Source organism: Lepisma saccharinum, chromosome 12 (genome assembly GCF_977018435.1).
Source record: "Lepisma saccharinum chromosome 12, izLepSacc3.1, whole genome shotgun sequence".
In the NCBI taxonomy this organism is placed as follows: Eukaryota; Metazoa; Arthropoda; class Insecta; order Zygentoma; family Lepismatidae; genus Lepisma; species Lepisma saccharinum.
The window spans coordinates 35,255,618-35,270,248 of record NC_139240.1 but is presented as its reverse complement, the minus strand read 5'-3'; the positions used below and the strand labels follow the sequence as shown (position 1 = coordinate 35,270,248).

At 39.6% G+C, this 14,631-nt stretch overlaps 1 protein-coding gene across 1 annotated transcript in view; it reads left to right on the top strand.

Moving 5' to 3' along the window:
- okr (DNA repair and recombination protein RAD54-like okr) overlaps window positions 1-9,641 on the top strand; it is a 37,529-nt gene extending 27,888 nt beyond the window's left edge. Inside the window, exons 10-13 of the mRNA XM_083132055.1 lie at window positions 570-768; window positions 2,025-2,231; window positions 4,244-4,407; window positions 7,241-9,641. Of these exons, the coding sequence (XP_082988181.1) occupies window positions 570-768; window positions 2,025-2,231; window positions 4,244-4,407; window positions 7,241-7,439 (769 nt within the window). The 3' untranslated portion in view covers window positions 7,440-9,641. The remainder of the gene's footprint in view (window positions 1-569; window positions 769-2,024; window positions 2,232-4,243; window positions 4,408-7,240) is intronic.
- The last annotated feature ends 4,990 nt before the right edge of the window (window positions 9,642-14,631 follow it).

The following is a 14,631-nucleotide window of genomic DNA, read 5'->3' as shown; positions in this document are numbered from 1 at the left end:
CAATAGCCCAAAATTGTCAGAAAAGTGACAAAATAAATCAGTTATGTAAATCAATCTTTCCTCCGCTTTTATCTGTTCCCCCTTCCCCTCTTTATTGTCTTTCCCCTCTTCTGTCTCCTCTCCTCTCCCCCCACACGTACTTACATGCACACATGCGTGCGAAAGATACACTACCATACAGATAAAACAGCAACAGCAAAAAACCATGTGAAACCAGGACTGCCTTGGTTCAGCAATGGCATAATGTTCTAGACAGATGTATTTGAGTCCTGGTCGTAAACTGATTTTTTTGCTGAAATTTCTACATGTTTTTTTTTTCCTTAAGGACAACTGGTTAGATGTACATTAATTTAGGAAATGAATTAAGTTATTCTGGTTTTTATAGAATATTTGTTCTAGATTTCATTTCAATTGCAAGACATTATCTTATGTCAAATTATATGTTCCAATTACACTGAGTGAAAGAGATACAGATCAGAGGTCCTCCATGATTTAACACACGTCCAGGATATTATATGAACAAAATAATTTGAAAACACATTTTTAATGCCTTTGTATTATCTCTGCAGACGCGTCCAGCCTGAACTGTCTGGGAAGTTGATGGTGCTAGACTGTCTGTTGGCCATGATCAAAACCACGACATCAGACAAGGTGGTCCTTGTATCCAATTATACTCAGACGTTAGACCTGTTTGAAAAACTGTGCAGGATGAGGAGCTACCAGTATGTCCGACTGGACGGAACCATGACCATCAAGAAAAGAGCAAAGGTAAAGTGCTTCTTGGATTTTGGAGTCACTGTCATGACTCTAGAGCATCCATGCCAAGTGTTTCTTGTGGATAGTGTTTGCCTGTGGTTAAAATTGCCACTATATAAACTTTGTAGCTTGTAGTGAAAATTTCACTAAATTTCTTCTCGTTGGAGGTAAATTTTGTATTTGGCAACAGTGTTAAAAATTTGTCCACAATAATGCTTACTTGTCCATGAGTTCATAAAGTGTAAGCCTACTACAAGGTAGCAATCCTGACGATCCAGATGATAGATATCATGATATCCCATATTGTAGATATCCAGCTGATTTGGTTCACAAGAATCTGAATAATTCTGGTATCCAGATAATAAATTAAAAAATGGCAAAAATATCAATGTAATCCAGTTGATGGTTATAATATATTGTAATGCATAACTAAATAAGCAGAGGATGGATATCCAAAGATTTGGACAGGTATATCCAGATAATTGATTGATATTGTATTTCCATAGTGACAGGATTTGGACAATCCAAATGTCAGACACTCAGAGAAAAATGTACCAAAATATCCAAATTAAGGATATCCAACATATAGATTTTACATCATTCAAATTATTAAGGAATTATTTTATATTAATGATGGCTATCTGGATACTAGTTACCATAATTATCTGGATATCCAGCATGATCACGACAATTATTATCCTGTTGATCTGGAGAGTTATTTTAAATACCAAAAGTCAGAGAATTTTTTGTGTGGCAAAAAGAGTAGGGCATTTTGAGTTAGTGCGTTTACTCACTGATTATATTTAAAGAAAAATATATTATAAAACACTTACGTGAGTGAGTATAGTTGTTTAAACACTTTTTGAAAATGATGTTTTGTAGACACAGCAGCTATTCAATCCATGTGGGTAGGATGGGAACACAGTTCTTTTAAAATATTGTCAAGCCCTTATGGCATTTTAACAGTCATGTAATTTTACGTTTTTAACCCAAAACCTTTTTACCTAATCCTGGATTTGTTTTACTTGAGGTATTTTATGTGCTGATAAAGGAAACCTGAAGAAGTGGAGCATAGGTCTACGAAACATCGTTTTCAAGAAGTGTTTAAACAACTATACTCACTCACATAAGAGTTTTATAATATATTTTTCTTTAAAAAAGAGTAGGAAATTTTGTTATTAATTTTTAGCATGTGTCGTGGAATATTTTATTAATGCCTTAATTATAATGTTTGTGCAAGAAGGTAACTTTAGTGTTTGCTTTTGCAGGTTGTGGAGAGGTTCAATGACGTGGCGAGCCCAGACTTCATCTTCATGCTGAGTAGCAAGGCAGGGGGGTGCGGGTTGAACCTGATTGGTGCAAACCGTTTGGTGATGTTCGATCCTGACTGGAACCCTGCGAACGACGACCAGGCCATGGCCAGGGTGTGGAGAGATGGGCAGAAGAAGCAGTGTTTCATCTACAGGCTGCTCTGTGTGAGTGTCGTCATCTTTGATAGGGCCTAAGCAATTTTCATTATCGACATCTGTTTCTGTACTGGACAGATAAATTAAGTTGACTCAGTGGCTGAATACATTAAGTGGTTGACTTTTTTGATCTCTACCCAGGTGTAAGCGGTGACCCTTTTTAAGATACCCAAATATCAACCTCACTTCCACATAGTACACTCTGGTCTGCTTTTTGCAGACTAGCATCAGACTAGACTGGCGTCTGGACATATGGCCAGTATGGGACTTGTATGTTATCCCTTCATCTATTTCATTATATCACTAGAGTTATGCATATTTAGTTTTTGACGAAAACATGAAATGTGAAATAACATGCTGTAATGTTCATTTTTCAAGTTTCTGAAAGGTGTGTCCTACCCTGTTTTGTCACGAAATGATGTGAAATGAACTGCAAAATGCGAAATAGACTCTTAACATGAAATTTAGAGTTTACTTACTGACAGGACACTTTCTGAAGTTTGAAGTGTTGTGAGTTATGCAATTCACGGAAAATTGATCTGCTGTAAATATTTGAGAAGCAAAAATGGACCCCTTTTTACAGGAATAAATTTAATACTCTGGTAACTACATAAATGTGCTATTAGAAGGGATATGTTTATTTTGTGTAATAAGTGCAGTTTTTAAATCAAATTTAGGATAATTTTTACAATTTTAAAACCAAAATGTCATTTTATATACACCACTTTTGAACCCGAAATTGACTGTTTTTGTACAGAAATTTTGCTTTTTACCAAAAATATGTGCCTCTACTTATCACCAGTCATCCACACCTTCACAATTAGTCAAATGTGTAGAAACACGAAGTGAAATCATTCAGTCATTCATTGATCTCACCACTGAAGTTCCCAGGTTCGAATCCCAGTGATACGAGAGTGTAGTTTCATTAATTCCATCTAATCATTACTCATACTCATCATCACAATTAGCCAAAAAGAAACAGAAATAACAAAAAAATATAAATGAATGAACTAGATTATGGCTAAACCGTGGATCGAACCGGGACTTTGGCATTCTGCACCAGAGCTCAACCACTGAGCTACCAAACCTGCTTCTGGCCTCCACAATGTCCACAACTCCAATCTGTTAGCTTATAATGTCCATGTATGCCTCCCCGATAGCATGGTAATAGCATCACCCTGTAGTCAACGGGTCCCAGGTTTGATGCATAGTGGTTTGGATCCCACTTTAAACTGTAGGTCCATCTCCAATCAGCCTATCTGTGCCTAAAAGTAGAAAATGAAACTCCAACTTCAATCTTCTCCCTTATCTCCCTCTCAGGAAGTTTTTGAAAATAAAACTTTACTATTTCAGTAGAACGTTGAGAAACAGTTATCCACTGAAACCATTTGCCACAAATTTTGTTTTAATTCCACTTTATGGTCTGGTAGCCTAGTTGGAAATGAACCTGCAGTTTGAAGTGGTATCTGAACCAATATTCCATGTGACTCTGCACAGAATCGACCAAGTGACAACATTAGCATATATGCTACCAGGAAGACCCATACAAGCCACCATCCTTATCACCATCAAAGTCAATGCAGTGTAATACTAAGTTATTATCTTCTGAATATAGTAAGCACATTTTCCTTTTTCTCCAAACAAGTAATATTTGTTGGTTAACTTTATTTTTTCAGTAATTCTTATTTATTATTCCCATTTCGAAATAATTATTTTTGCCCCCTTCCTTCCCTTATTTTATGTTGCATTTCTGCCCCTTGTGATTAGATGAAATGAAGAAGGGACACTCGCAAAGGAACATCAGGATGTGGATCCTGGGTTCGAATCCTGGCTAGGGCATGAGTGTTCTTTGTGAGTGTCCCTTCAATTTCTTATCATCAGTTATCCTTGTGATTAGCCAAAAGTGGCAGAAAAAAAGAAGTAAAATAAACATTAGGTAATAATAATTGTTTATTTGTTCTTACATTGCTTTCTAATGTGTACTAATCTCATTATATTTTCTGTTCCGTTCTCCTTTCCAGACAGGAACAATCGAGGAGAAGATATTCCAGAGACAGGCTCACAAAAAAGCCCTGAGTTCCTGTGTCGTGGATAATGAAGAGGATGTTGCTCGCCATTTCACTTTGGCCGATCTCAGAGACCTTTTCAAGCTGGAGGAAGCTACGATAAGCGACACCCATGACAAGTAAGTACCGTTGGACGTTGTTGAAAAAAATATTTTCATGTAGTTTTTCCACCTTTCACAATTTTTAATGTGATTGCATGTTGGTACTTGGGTACATGTAGCCTGGGTCGAATGACAAAATTCCACACTGTCAATGTTGCTAACTGATATTATATGCCACTAAAATTTACCAATATACCAGGTGGTTATAATTAAAGTGACGGTGTTCAGAGTGGTACATCACGGTCTGTAATGAGAGTAGCAGTCTGAAACTTCGTAGATATGCTAATGAAGCAATGCACTCGCGAATTATGCAATATATATATGTATAGTTCCAATTCTCACCACCAGGGTAAAAATGGCACTGTAAGCAGTCAAAACGTGGTATAGTTACAGGAAAAAGGCAGGAAAGATCAAACACATGTGAACAATGGTTCTGGCATGTTTATTAGATACTATGGTTACAAGAACTGTTCAAAATGGCCTCCCAATTCAGCAACATGCTGCATTCGTAACACGGCATGGTCGACGGTTGCTCGCAGCATGTCTGGTGAAATCTGAGCAACATGTCGTTGTATGCTAGCCTTCAGATCAGGCAGAGACCGAACATCTCCCTGATAGACACGATCTTTTAAATATCCCCACAGCCAGAAGTCACATGGATTAAGGTCGGGGGATCTGGAAGGCCATGCATCTGGAAACTGCCTGGAGATGATGTGGTCATTAGTGAAGGTTTCTCGCAGCAAATCTTTCACTTGGCGAGCGACATGTGGTGTTGCCCCATCTTGCATGAAAATGGTGGTGTGTTCACAGTTTCGTTCTTGCAAAGCTGGAATCACGTGTTGCACACAAGGTCCCTATAACGTGCAGATGTCACTGTACACCTAACAGGCCCTCGAGGTGTCATCTCCTCAAAGACCAAGAATGAAGGAGCTAGTGAACCCACACCATGCAGTCACGTAAACTGAGTGCAATGGTTGTTCCTGCACAACATGTGGACGAGTGGAACCCCATATGCGACAGTTCTGAGTATTCACTGCACCGTCCAGAGTAAAATGCACCTCGTCAGTCCACAGAATATTCCCCGGCCACATGTCATCCACTTCCATGCTTGCCAAAAACCGATGGGCTAACTCACGGCATTGTGGAATATCTTGGGGTTTCAATTGGTGCACAGTTTGAATCTTGTAGCGATACCAGTGTAAAATGCACGGCAAAACCTTGCGAACTGTTGACCAGGGGAGTGACAATTCACATGCCACAGCTCTAGCACTGGTTGCAGAAGTTGAGGCATGTGCTGCACGGTCAGCTACAGCTACAGCAACTTCGTCCACAACTTCCATGGGGATGGGCCACCTTCCTCTCCCTGGTGCAACGCCCAATTCACCTGTTTCCTCGAATTTCTTCATCTTCTTCAGCCCATTAATTGACATGGGCCCTCTTCTCAGCCCTTTCTGTCGGCGATATTTCCACAGTGCAGCGTTGCTATTGCTCCCATTCTGGTAAAACAACTTCACTAGCAGTGCACGGTCTCTCTTCGCAATAGCCATTGCTTTTTACGCGGAAAAATTCAAACTTTTAATGTTCGGCGAACATTCACATCACTAAAGGAAAAAAAGCAACAAGCGTCACCAACAACAACCAGGGAGCTCACACAACGGTTAGGCAATGTCACCGACTTTGACGTCAGAGTTACGGAAGAAGCATATCTACGAAGTTTCAGACTGCTACTCTCATTACAGCCCGTGCTGTACCACTCTGAACACCGTCACTTTAATTATAACACCTGGTACATTAAGTACTGCACATGACTCCAATTTATTTGCAAATTTCAGAGTAGCATAGCACCACTTTGAATCTTGACCCTGTGAAAATTCCTTCTACCCATTTCCAGAGAAAATAAAAAGAAACCCTCACGGACTTGAGTCATTAATTAATTTCTAGAATTTCCTGTATGGGATAAACTGGCACAAATGTGTTTAAAAATAAATCATTGGTGTGAGTATGTCAGTTTTCATGTTATAGACAATAAAGTTAGGATTATTTCTCTTGTAGTCTACGGTTATTACAAGCATAAAAACAACACAGTTGTGACGTTTCAGGAGAACACACGCTCCCTTCATCAGACATTTATTTTTAGTATTTTTAAAGATAACTGTATCTTTAATCAAACTAAAAATAAATTTGTGTTCTCCTGAAACGTCACAACGAAAAGCTGTGTTTTTATGCTTGTAATAACCGTAGACTAAAAGAGAAATAATTCTTAAATGCAAGCAATGCGTACATACAAGAGAAATTATTAAATATAGTTAGGATTGTGCTACCTTTGAAACACACTATGGTTTGGATAAGAATTTGAGAGCTGATCATTCCTAATACGCATGAGATTGAAACCGAACTATGGTACACCCAACAGCAAAAGAAACAGTAGGCGAATTTTCCATCACCATTTTCATTCAGTTTGTTTTCCACACCATGATATGGAATTAAAATCCAAATGTTAATAACTACAGGCCAACACCTGCTTCGAATCACCCGAATTCCATTCATGAAAATGGAATATTGAGGTGTATCATCGGGAGTTAAAACAAACTTGTGGTATAGAGTGCTGTATGCTTTGAACGACACTGGTTGTGGAATTGAAATATTATGATAATAGTGATGGACAATTTGCCTACTGTTACCTTTGCCGGTGGCTGTATCTGCTGTCCACATGAAGTATTTATTGCCATACAAGACAAGCTTGAAAAGTTTCCTGCTTTCCTTGTAGCAATTAGATCATTGTACATGCAACATATGTTGAGTAGAATGATACACATGTCCTCATGCATATGAATTGCACCGTTTCTTTCAGATTCAAGTGCACCCGTTGCGTGAATCGCATTCAGGTGAAAGGCCCACCAGCAGATTCCGACTGCACATCCGATCTGTCACAATGGAACCACTGTGCAGATAAGAAAGGTCTTGTGGACGTTGTCCTCAAAACATGTTGGGACGCAGGAGTGAGCTTCGTCTTCCATCATCGCTCGCATGAACAAAAAGTCACTCCTTAAGTCAGAAGGCTTGTATGTTGGAAGAAGTAAGTAGTTTGAGTGTACGGGAAGGCAGAGCAAATAGAACATGAAAGTCGAAACTTGCCTAAGCTCAAAAGGTCTGAATGTTAATGATTAAAGCAAGAGGCATAGTACAAATGTATTTTTGACACTAATTCAGAATGCTAATAAATTATAAATATCCAGGAATGAAATTCGAACATCTTGTTCCCAACCTGTAAACTTAAGATCGTTTACATTGTCGAAAGTATATTCTTTTGTTTGAAGAATCGTCCACTTTCTTCACTCATCAATTTTTATTTCAATGGTATATGTCTTTGCTGAACCTGTCTGGCCATAGGTAAACACACAGACATTGTAACCATCCACAGCAGACTGCAGTAATTGTGAGAGTTTCTCAAAAACTTTTTTCTGGGAATCTGTGGGTGTAAACATTTTATCAAAGGTGAAGTCCAATTTTCCACAGCTGCACTTTCTATGAGCACTTTTTACTTCAATACGGATGTTTGAAGGGAATGCAGGATGGGTAATGTACTTTTATCATCTGAAATCAGACCTTCCCATGGGGGCCGAACTCTGCAATATGGGATCTTAATGCCCATAATATCCAGTCATTCATGGTGCGCCATTCGTGTGTTGGTTTGCTTTTTCCGAATCTTCTCAATGATTTGTTCATACTATCCTAAATACTTACTCCCTGTTCTGAAACAGTAACTTTTGCTTCTGACTTAGTAATTGAAGACAGTAGATTAACAACTTTCTATTTCTGGACATCGCATTCTTGTGCCAGAATATTTTTTTGTTTGTTTTCTTGTAACTCATTATCCTTGACAGCAAGATCATTGTTTAACTGGTCAGTTTGGATCTCCAACATGTTGATTATGTGATTTTGCTACTTACTATCCAGTAAGAAAACCTATTGCATCTTCCAAGCTTCGATACCTATTTCATATCTTTTTTTTGTAACAAGCAAACTTGCTCCTGGCAATATTAGACCAGGAATCATTTGTACAGTCACGGACACTTCTGGGATCAATGGGATTGTTACAACGCAGACTGTACCAAAATGGAGGAACCCCAGATGACACTCTTCTAAACTTCATGTATTTTTTTTTAATTTAACAGGAGTATCAATAAGATTCAAATTCAAACTGTTATTTTCCTCACTTCAAATTCAGCACTGAAGTAAATGTGGCCAATGTAATATGTTACGTGTCAACTTTGTTCATAATCAATTTCCAATATTATATATATATCTTCACACTCTTTCAATCAATCTGTCTAATCCGAATTGTGACTATTTCCTTCTGCACTGACAAACTTCCACAGCATACAGACCATGCAAAACAGATTATTGTGAGCCATTAATATTAATTTATATTTACTGTTGGAAAACAACATTTTTAGTGTGCTTCAGATAGCAGGGACAGGCACCAATGAAGGTTGTATCCTGTCACACAGTTGCATACATACAAGAACGAACTTGCCATTTTTTTCAAGGCTCATAAAGTTGAACTAGCAAAATATTTCTAGAAAAAGTGTTGCGCTGTGTGCCTGGTGACATTTATTGACGTTTTGAAGAAGCAATAAATAATATAGAATGCAAACTGGGCAGATTAGATTAAAACATATGATTTGAAAGGAGAATGCTTGTATCTGACGAAAGATATGCATGATTAGGCTCTGGTACTAACGAATGAATCTTACGCTAACCTGAACTGTATTTATTTTTAATTGTTATACATTTTGTGGTTTGTAGGGATTGTATATCAATTGATCTGTATCCACCAGGCAGACATCAAAACTCTATAAACAAAATGGTAATTTAGGTATCTAGGTTATAGATTATCCACCAGATGAAATGGATTACAACATACAGCCTGTTCAATCTCTCACTACTCCATGAAATTGTTTTCGAGGATTTTCTTTCATATGTTTGTCAAGTTCCATATTTTTGTTACTTTTGTGCTGACCATTTTATATAAGCGTGTTTTCATGCATCGTGTTGCAATGGACCAACAAAAGCTTGAAAATTACTTGAGCTATACAGCAAGTAGTTAGTGTAAATAAAAGTAGAAAGAAATGCTATGAAATTTGAAGAAGAAAAAAACAATCATGTTCTTTATGCTCTGCATTTCTGATGCTGGAATTGTGCTGTAATATTTTTGTACATATGTACTTTTATTTTTGTAATAAACTTTCATACAAAATGCATTCAGTTTTTATGGAAGTTGTGGTGTTTCTTGAGTCATTATATTACCCATACAAATTAGTTGCGTCGGTTGTAATTTTGATTGTGTCCATGGGTGCCAACTTTTGAAAAATGTTAGGAGGGCTTATAAATCCTCCCTTCCATGTATCATATTAATGCATCCTTACTTTATTTTTTAAATTTATTATTTACTGATTTCAATAAGTACTTCACCACATATCACAATAAATATATATAACAACATCACAGCAAATTGTGGAAGTGGTTACCCTTTTGGAAGGCACAATACTAGACAACCTTTCTTAGGCATGGTACACCCTAGACTGCGTTTTGCAGACTCGCATGGTTCTGGTGTCTGGACTCGGCTAGTATAATCCTCTGTGAGGCTTGTTTTGTCTTCTCCATGTGTATTTGTGATTGTCTCCTTATCCATTTCATCCTACCACCATTCATTGTATGTGGTAAAAGGATGAAATTAGTAAATCTGCAGTCAATTGGGCTCTGCAAATGAAAATAAACAGATTGATTCCTTACTGTCTTACAGACCTATAAAGACCTGACCACTCTGTGGACTTTACTTGATGTTTCTCTTTTGTCATAGCAGAATGAAAGAATCCAATTTCAGAGCTTTAACACTAGAACAACAAGGAAATAACCATCCTAGAACAACGGAGGGCGGTCATTTTGACCACCATAAAGTTTTAATAGGATTTGAAATGAAAGCTGCAGCATGAAGAGGGAGAGACATTTTCTTATATTGTAGTACGTACCATTTTTATTTTTGCACTCTACACAGTCGTCAGGACATCTGACTGCCATGCAAGAGACCCGTGTTCGATCCACGGCAGGGGAGACATGGGATTTTTCCACCTGTTCAAGCGGCTCCGGTGCCCACCCAGCATTGTATAATGTGGTTACCTGGAGGAAACTGGGAGGTAAAGGCAGCCAGAATCGTGGTGTTGATCACATAACCCCCACCTTCCGCCATGATAAAGAAAGTCGGGGGCCCTAACTCCACACCCCCTATATGCCTTCATGGCGTGGTGCAAAGCACAGGGGAGCACTTTACTTTCTCTACATTTTTTTCCAAACTTCCGTCAGCAGTGCAAATTTGGCGGTCTTTAGTCTTTCCTTTTGAGATGTCTTTTCATCGATACGCAAGTACCTCGATAGTTCCTTGATGCGAACTCTTGACATTGTGTCTTGGAAGAAGCTGACTCCTCAGTTTTGAGACTACAGATTCTCGACTAATATTGCCCTTGCACAGTGAAAACCCCTGAGCCTCGCATACGTCAGAGAGATTGCAGCTTCCAGTTCCTCCAACATTAGGGTACATTCATTTGTTCCAAGCTCACGTATTGCATCTAGTTCTGTACATCTCCGAATTAGACGCAACATGGCTTCATCAAACTATAGTTGAAATGTGCTTGAAACGTCCTCTTCACAAATACTTCATTCTTTTGGCATAGCTTGCAGGACCACCCTGTTCTTTCAGTACATGGATGGCAGATTCTCTGCCCGACACGAGATCATTACCTGTGATGATCTCCCAAACCGAAGTGTGCCTTCCAAGCCATGTCTTCCTCACACCAGCCCGAGCAACTCCTGCTTCTTCTTCGGTGTGTGTGAAGACATTGTTGCCACTGTCTCAATGGCCATGTCGTCATCTTAATCACTCACCACTGCCTCCTCATCGGAAGATGATGACCGAGGATGAGACAATATTTTTGGATCTGACCCTCCTGAATCTACACTCAGAACCCTCCTTCTTCCTCAGATTGCTCGAGAAACAGCCCAATTTGCTACGAAGGCAACCTGCGCTGACGCGACATCCTATCAAGTCAAGTGCTGACTTGTGAATGAATGGTTGAAGAACAAAGGAACATAATAGCTCCAATCACAACAATTGCACAAGTTGAAAACAAAACTGCGACCAAGAATCAAGTAACAAGTAAAGGTAAAGTGCTCCCCTGTGCATAGCACCATGCCATGAAGGCGTATAGGGGGTGTGGGGGTAACGCCCCACACTTTCTTGATCCAGTCGTGAGTGGGAGTGATGTGATCAGTATCACGCCCCTGACTGCCTTTACCCCCCAGGGTTTCCCCCAGGTACCCATGTCAACACTGGGTGGGCGCCGGAGCTGCTTCCAACGTTAGAAAAGTTCCCGGATTTGAACCAGCCGGGGATCGAACCCGGGACCTTGAGCATGGTAGTCAGACGCTTTACCGACTGAGCCACCACAGCCATTCATCAAGTAACAAGTGTTGCATGCAATCAAACATGTTCTTACAATAATATAAGTGTGCAATGGCACGTTATCCAGTGGTTTTCTTATGACAGTCAAAATGACCACTCATCCTTGTTCTAGGGTAAAGACCTCCTAGTTTTGGAAAATTTAAAAAACTGATTATGCCCATCGAAAGAAGATTTAAAATAGTGAAAAGTCAAGTTCTTTCAGAATTTTTGCCCTGAACGTAAATAAAATATATATATGGGGAGAAATAATAAAATTGAAACCGGTTAAAATGACCGCTCCCGTCATTCTAGTGTTAATACCTTTCATGCCTTTCCTTTTTTATTTGCTAAATATAAAACATTTTTGTGGCATGATTGTTTACTAGTTTGTTTTTTTGCTCCTCCATTTAAGGCTGGACTGGACCTTTGGCCGTCACCAAGGCAGCTGTGTTTGAATTTTCCTCTCCTTTCAAAAAACTGCTATCATATTCCAAAATCCGAAAAATTGCATATGCTTAGAATTCCTTCTAGAGCATCCACGTGATCTTCGTGTGGTTTGCTTTCGCTGTTGCCTAGATAATCCCAATAGTTTTGTGGCTTCGTAAGTCTATTAAACTATTGGGATTATCTAGGCAAGAGAGAAAGCAAACCACACGAAGATCACGTGGATGCCCTAGAAGGAATTCTAAGCATATGCAATTTTTCGGATTTTGGAATATGATAGCAGTTTTTTGAACAGAGAGGAAAATTCAGACACCTACCCTGGGGATGGCCAAAAGTCCAGTTGAGCTTTAATATGAATTCAATTGTTTAGGATTCCAGAGATCTGTATTTTTATTCTTCATATCAGAGTATGACAGCCTATGTCTCCTCTATCCTGGGGGTAGACAAAATCTCGTGTAGTATATACGAGGGGGTATCAAAAAGTTCATGCAATCACCTGGAAGGAAACAACTTAGGACAAGTACAAAATCATGGTGGTATTAGTCCTTCTCCACATAGTCACCATGCTTGTTGACATATTTCTGCCAGCGGTCTTTCACCTTGCATAAGCGCCGTTTTTATAGAACACTGCATTTTGGGCCTGAATCCAATGTTCCACCTCAGAAGAAATGACATCATCCCTTGTGTCAAAGTGGCGTCCTTTGAGTGGATGCTTCATTTCCGAAAAGAGGAAGAAGTCACTGTGCCAGGTCTGGGGAATATGGAGGGTGGGGCAAAATTTCTATTCTAATTGAACTGTTTTCGAAATCGATGCATGGGCAGAATGGGCTGGTGCGTTGTCAGGTAGTCCATCAGGATGACTCCCTCACAGTCCCAGAAAATGGACAGCATCACCTTAGCGGCTGACCTTTGCACTCTTGCCTTTTTGGGGGTCAGTGAGGAGCTGGTTTCCACTGCTTGCTCCTCTCCTTTGTTTCTGGGTCATAAAGGTAGATTCAGCTCTCGGCCATTGTAACCAGTCTGCTGAAAAATTCCTCTTCATCCAGTTCATAGCTTTCTCTCTAGTTCTCTTCTAAAAAGGGGGGAGCAATCGTGGCACCCACCGTGCCGACACTTTATGAAGGTGCAACTGGTGATTGATGATATTTCAGATGGATCCATACCTAGCACCGAGTACAGCCAACACACTTTCAATGGTGATTCTCCTGTTTTCCATTATCATCTCCATCAATGTGGCATCATTTATGAAGGACGGTCTCCCTGTCCTAGGGGCATCGGAAATTACCATGTGACCGGTTTGGAACTGCCGTTTCCACTTGGAAACCATCTCATAGGATGAGCTTTCCTCCCCGTACGCTGATTTCATCTCATCGTGAATTTGCTTCGCTGCTTTCCCCTGGAGATGCAGGAATTTGATGATGCTCCGTGCCTCAATTTTGTCAATTATGACACCTTCCTTTATTCACTTGTAAAAAAAGAATAGCAATAAACATCCAAATGCACAAACTTTTTGATAACCCCTTGTACGTTCAAAGAAAGGCTAGTTTGGAACTGCAAAGCCTCGTACCATTTTCTCCATTAAACAGGATAGAGGGGACGTTCCCATGGGAATTGCAAGGGCCTATAAGCATTCTGTCCAGTGATGCTTTCATTCATTTATCCTTTCTGTCTTTATCCCTTCCCCTTAGACACGTGACTGCAGTGAAAGTACAACAGAAAGGCACTTCACTTTAAGACAGCTCAGAAGAGGGACAAGATGTGGCATTGCCTTCGTGAACTGTAGTTTCTGAAAGTGACTTAAGGTTGTCATACCTCAGCATGGAGATTATTTTTTGTTCATGCGATAACTTACGTGATAACGGATAATGGCAAGTTTGATGCAAGCACAGTGTAAAACAACACTGGGTGTTTTTGATATTTACATGGAGGTTGCTTTGTGGATCTTGTTCCTAGTCACTGGTCTTCAACAATTTTCGTACAGTGGGGCATTTTCACATTCCATAGGGAACTGACAAGTCATTCTGTTCCAGAGATAGTGTTAACATTACAAATAATTACATGGGTTGTGTTCAATATGCATTCACTTACTATATTTTGCTCCTGTGCGATGGCCATGAAGTCTAAGGCTGTGGGTTCGAGCTACGGTACGCACACTGTTTCAAGTGTCCTGGGGAGGGGGAATCATAACTTTTCTTCAGAGATTTTGCCCAGTATATGGGACCAGTGGCCAACCACCAGGGGAAGAGCTAAAAATGAGTAGTGTAACACGATCATGGAAACTTTCGATGACTACTGGGTGT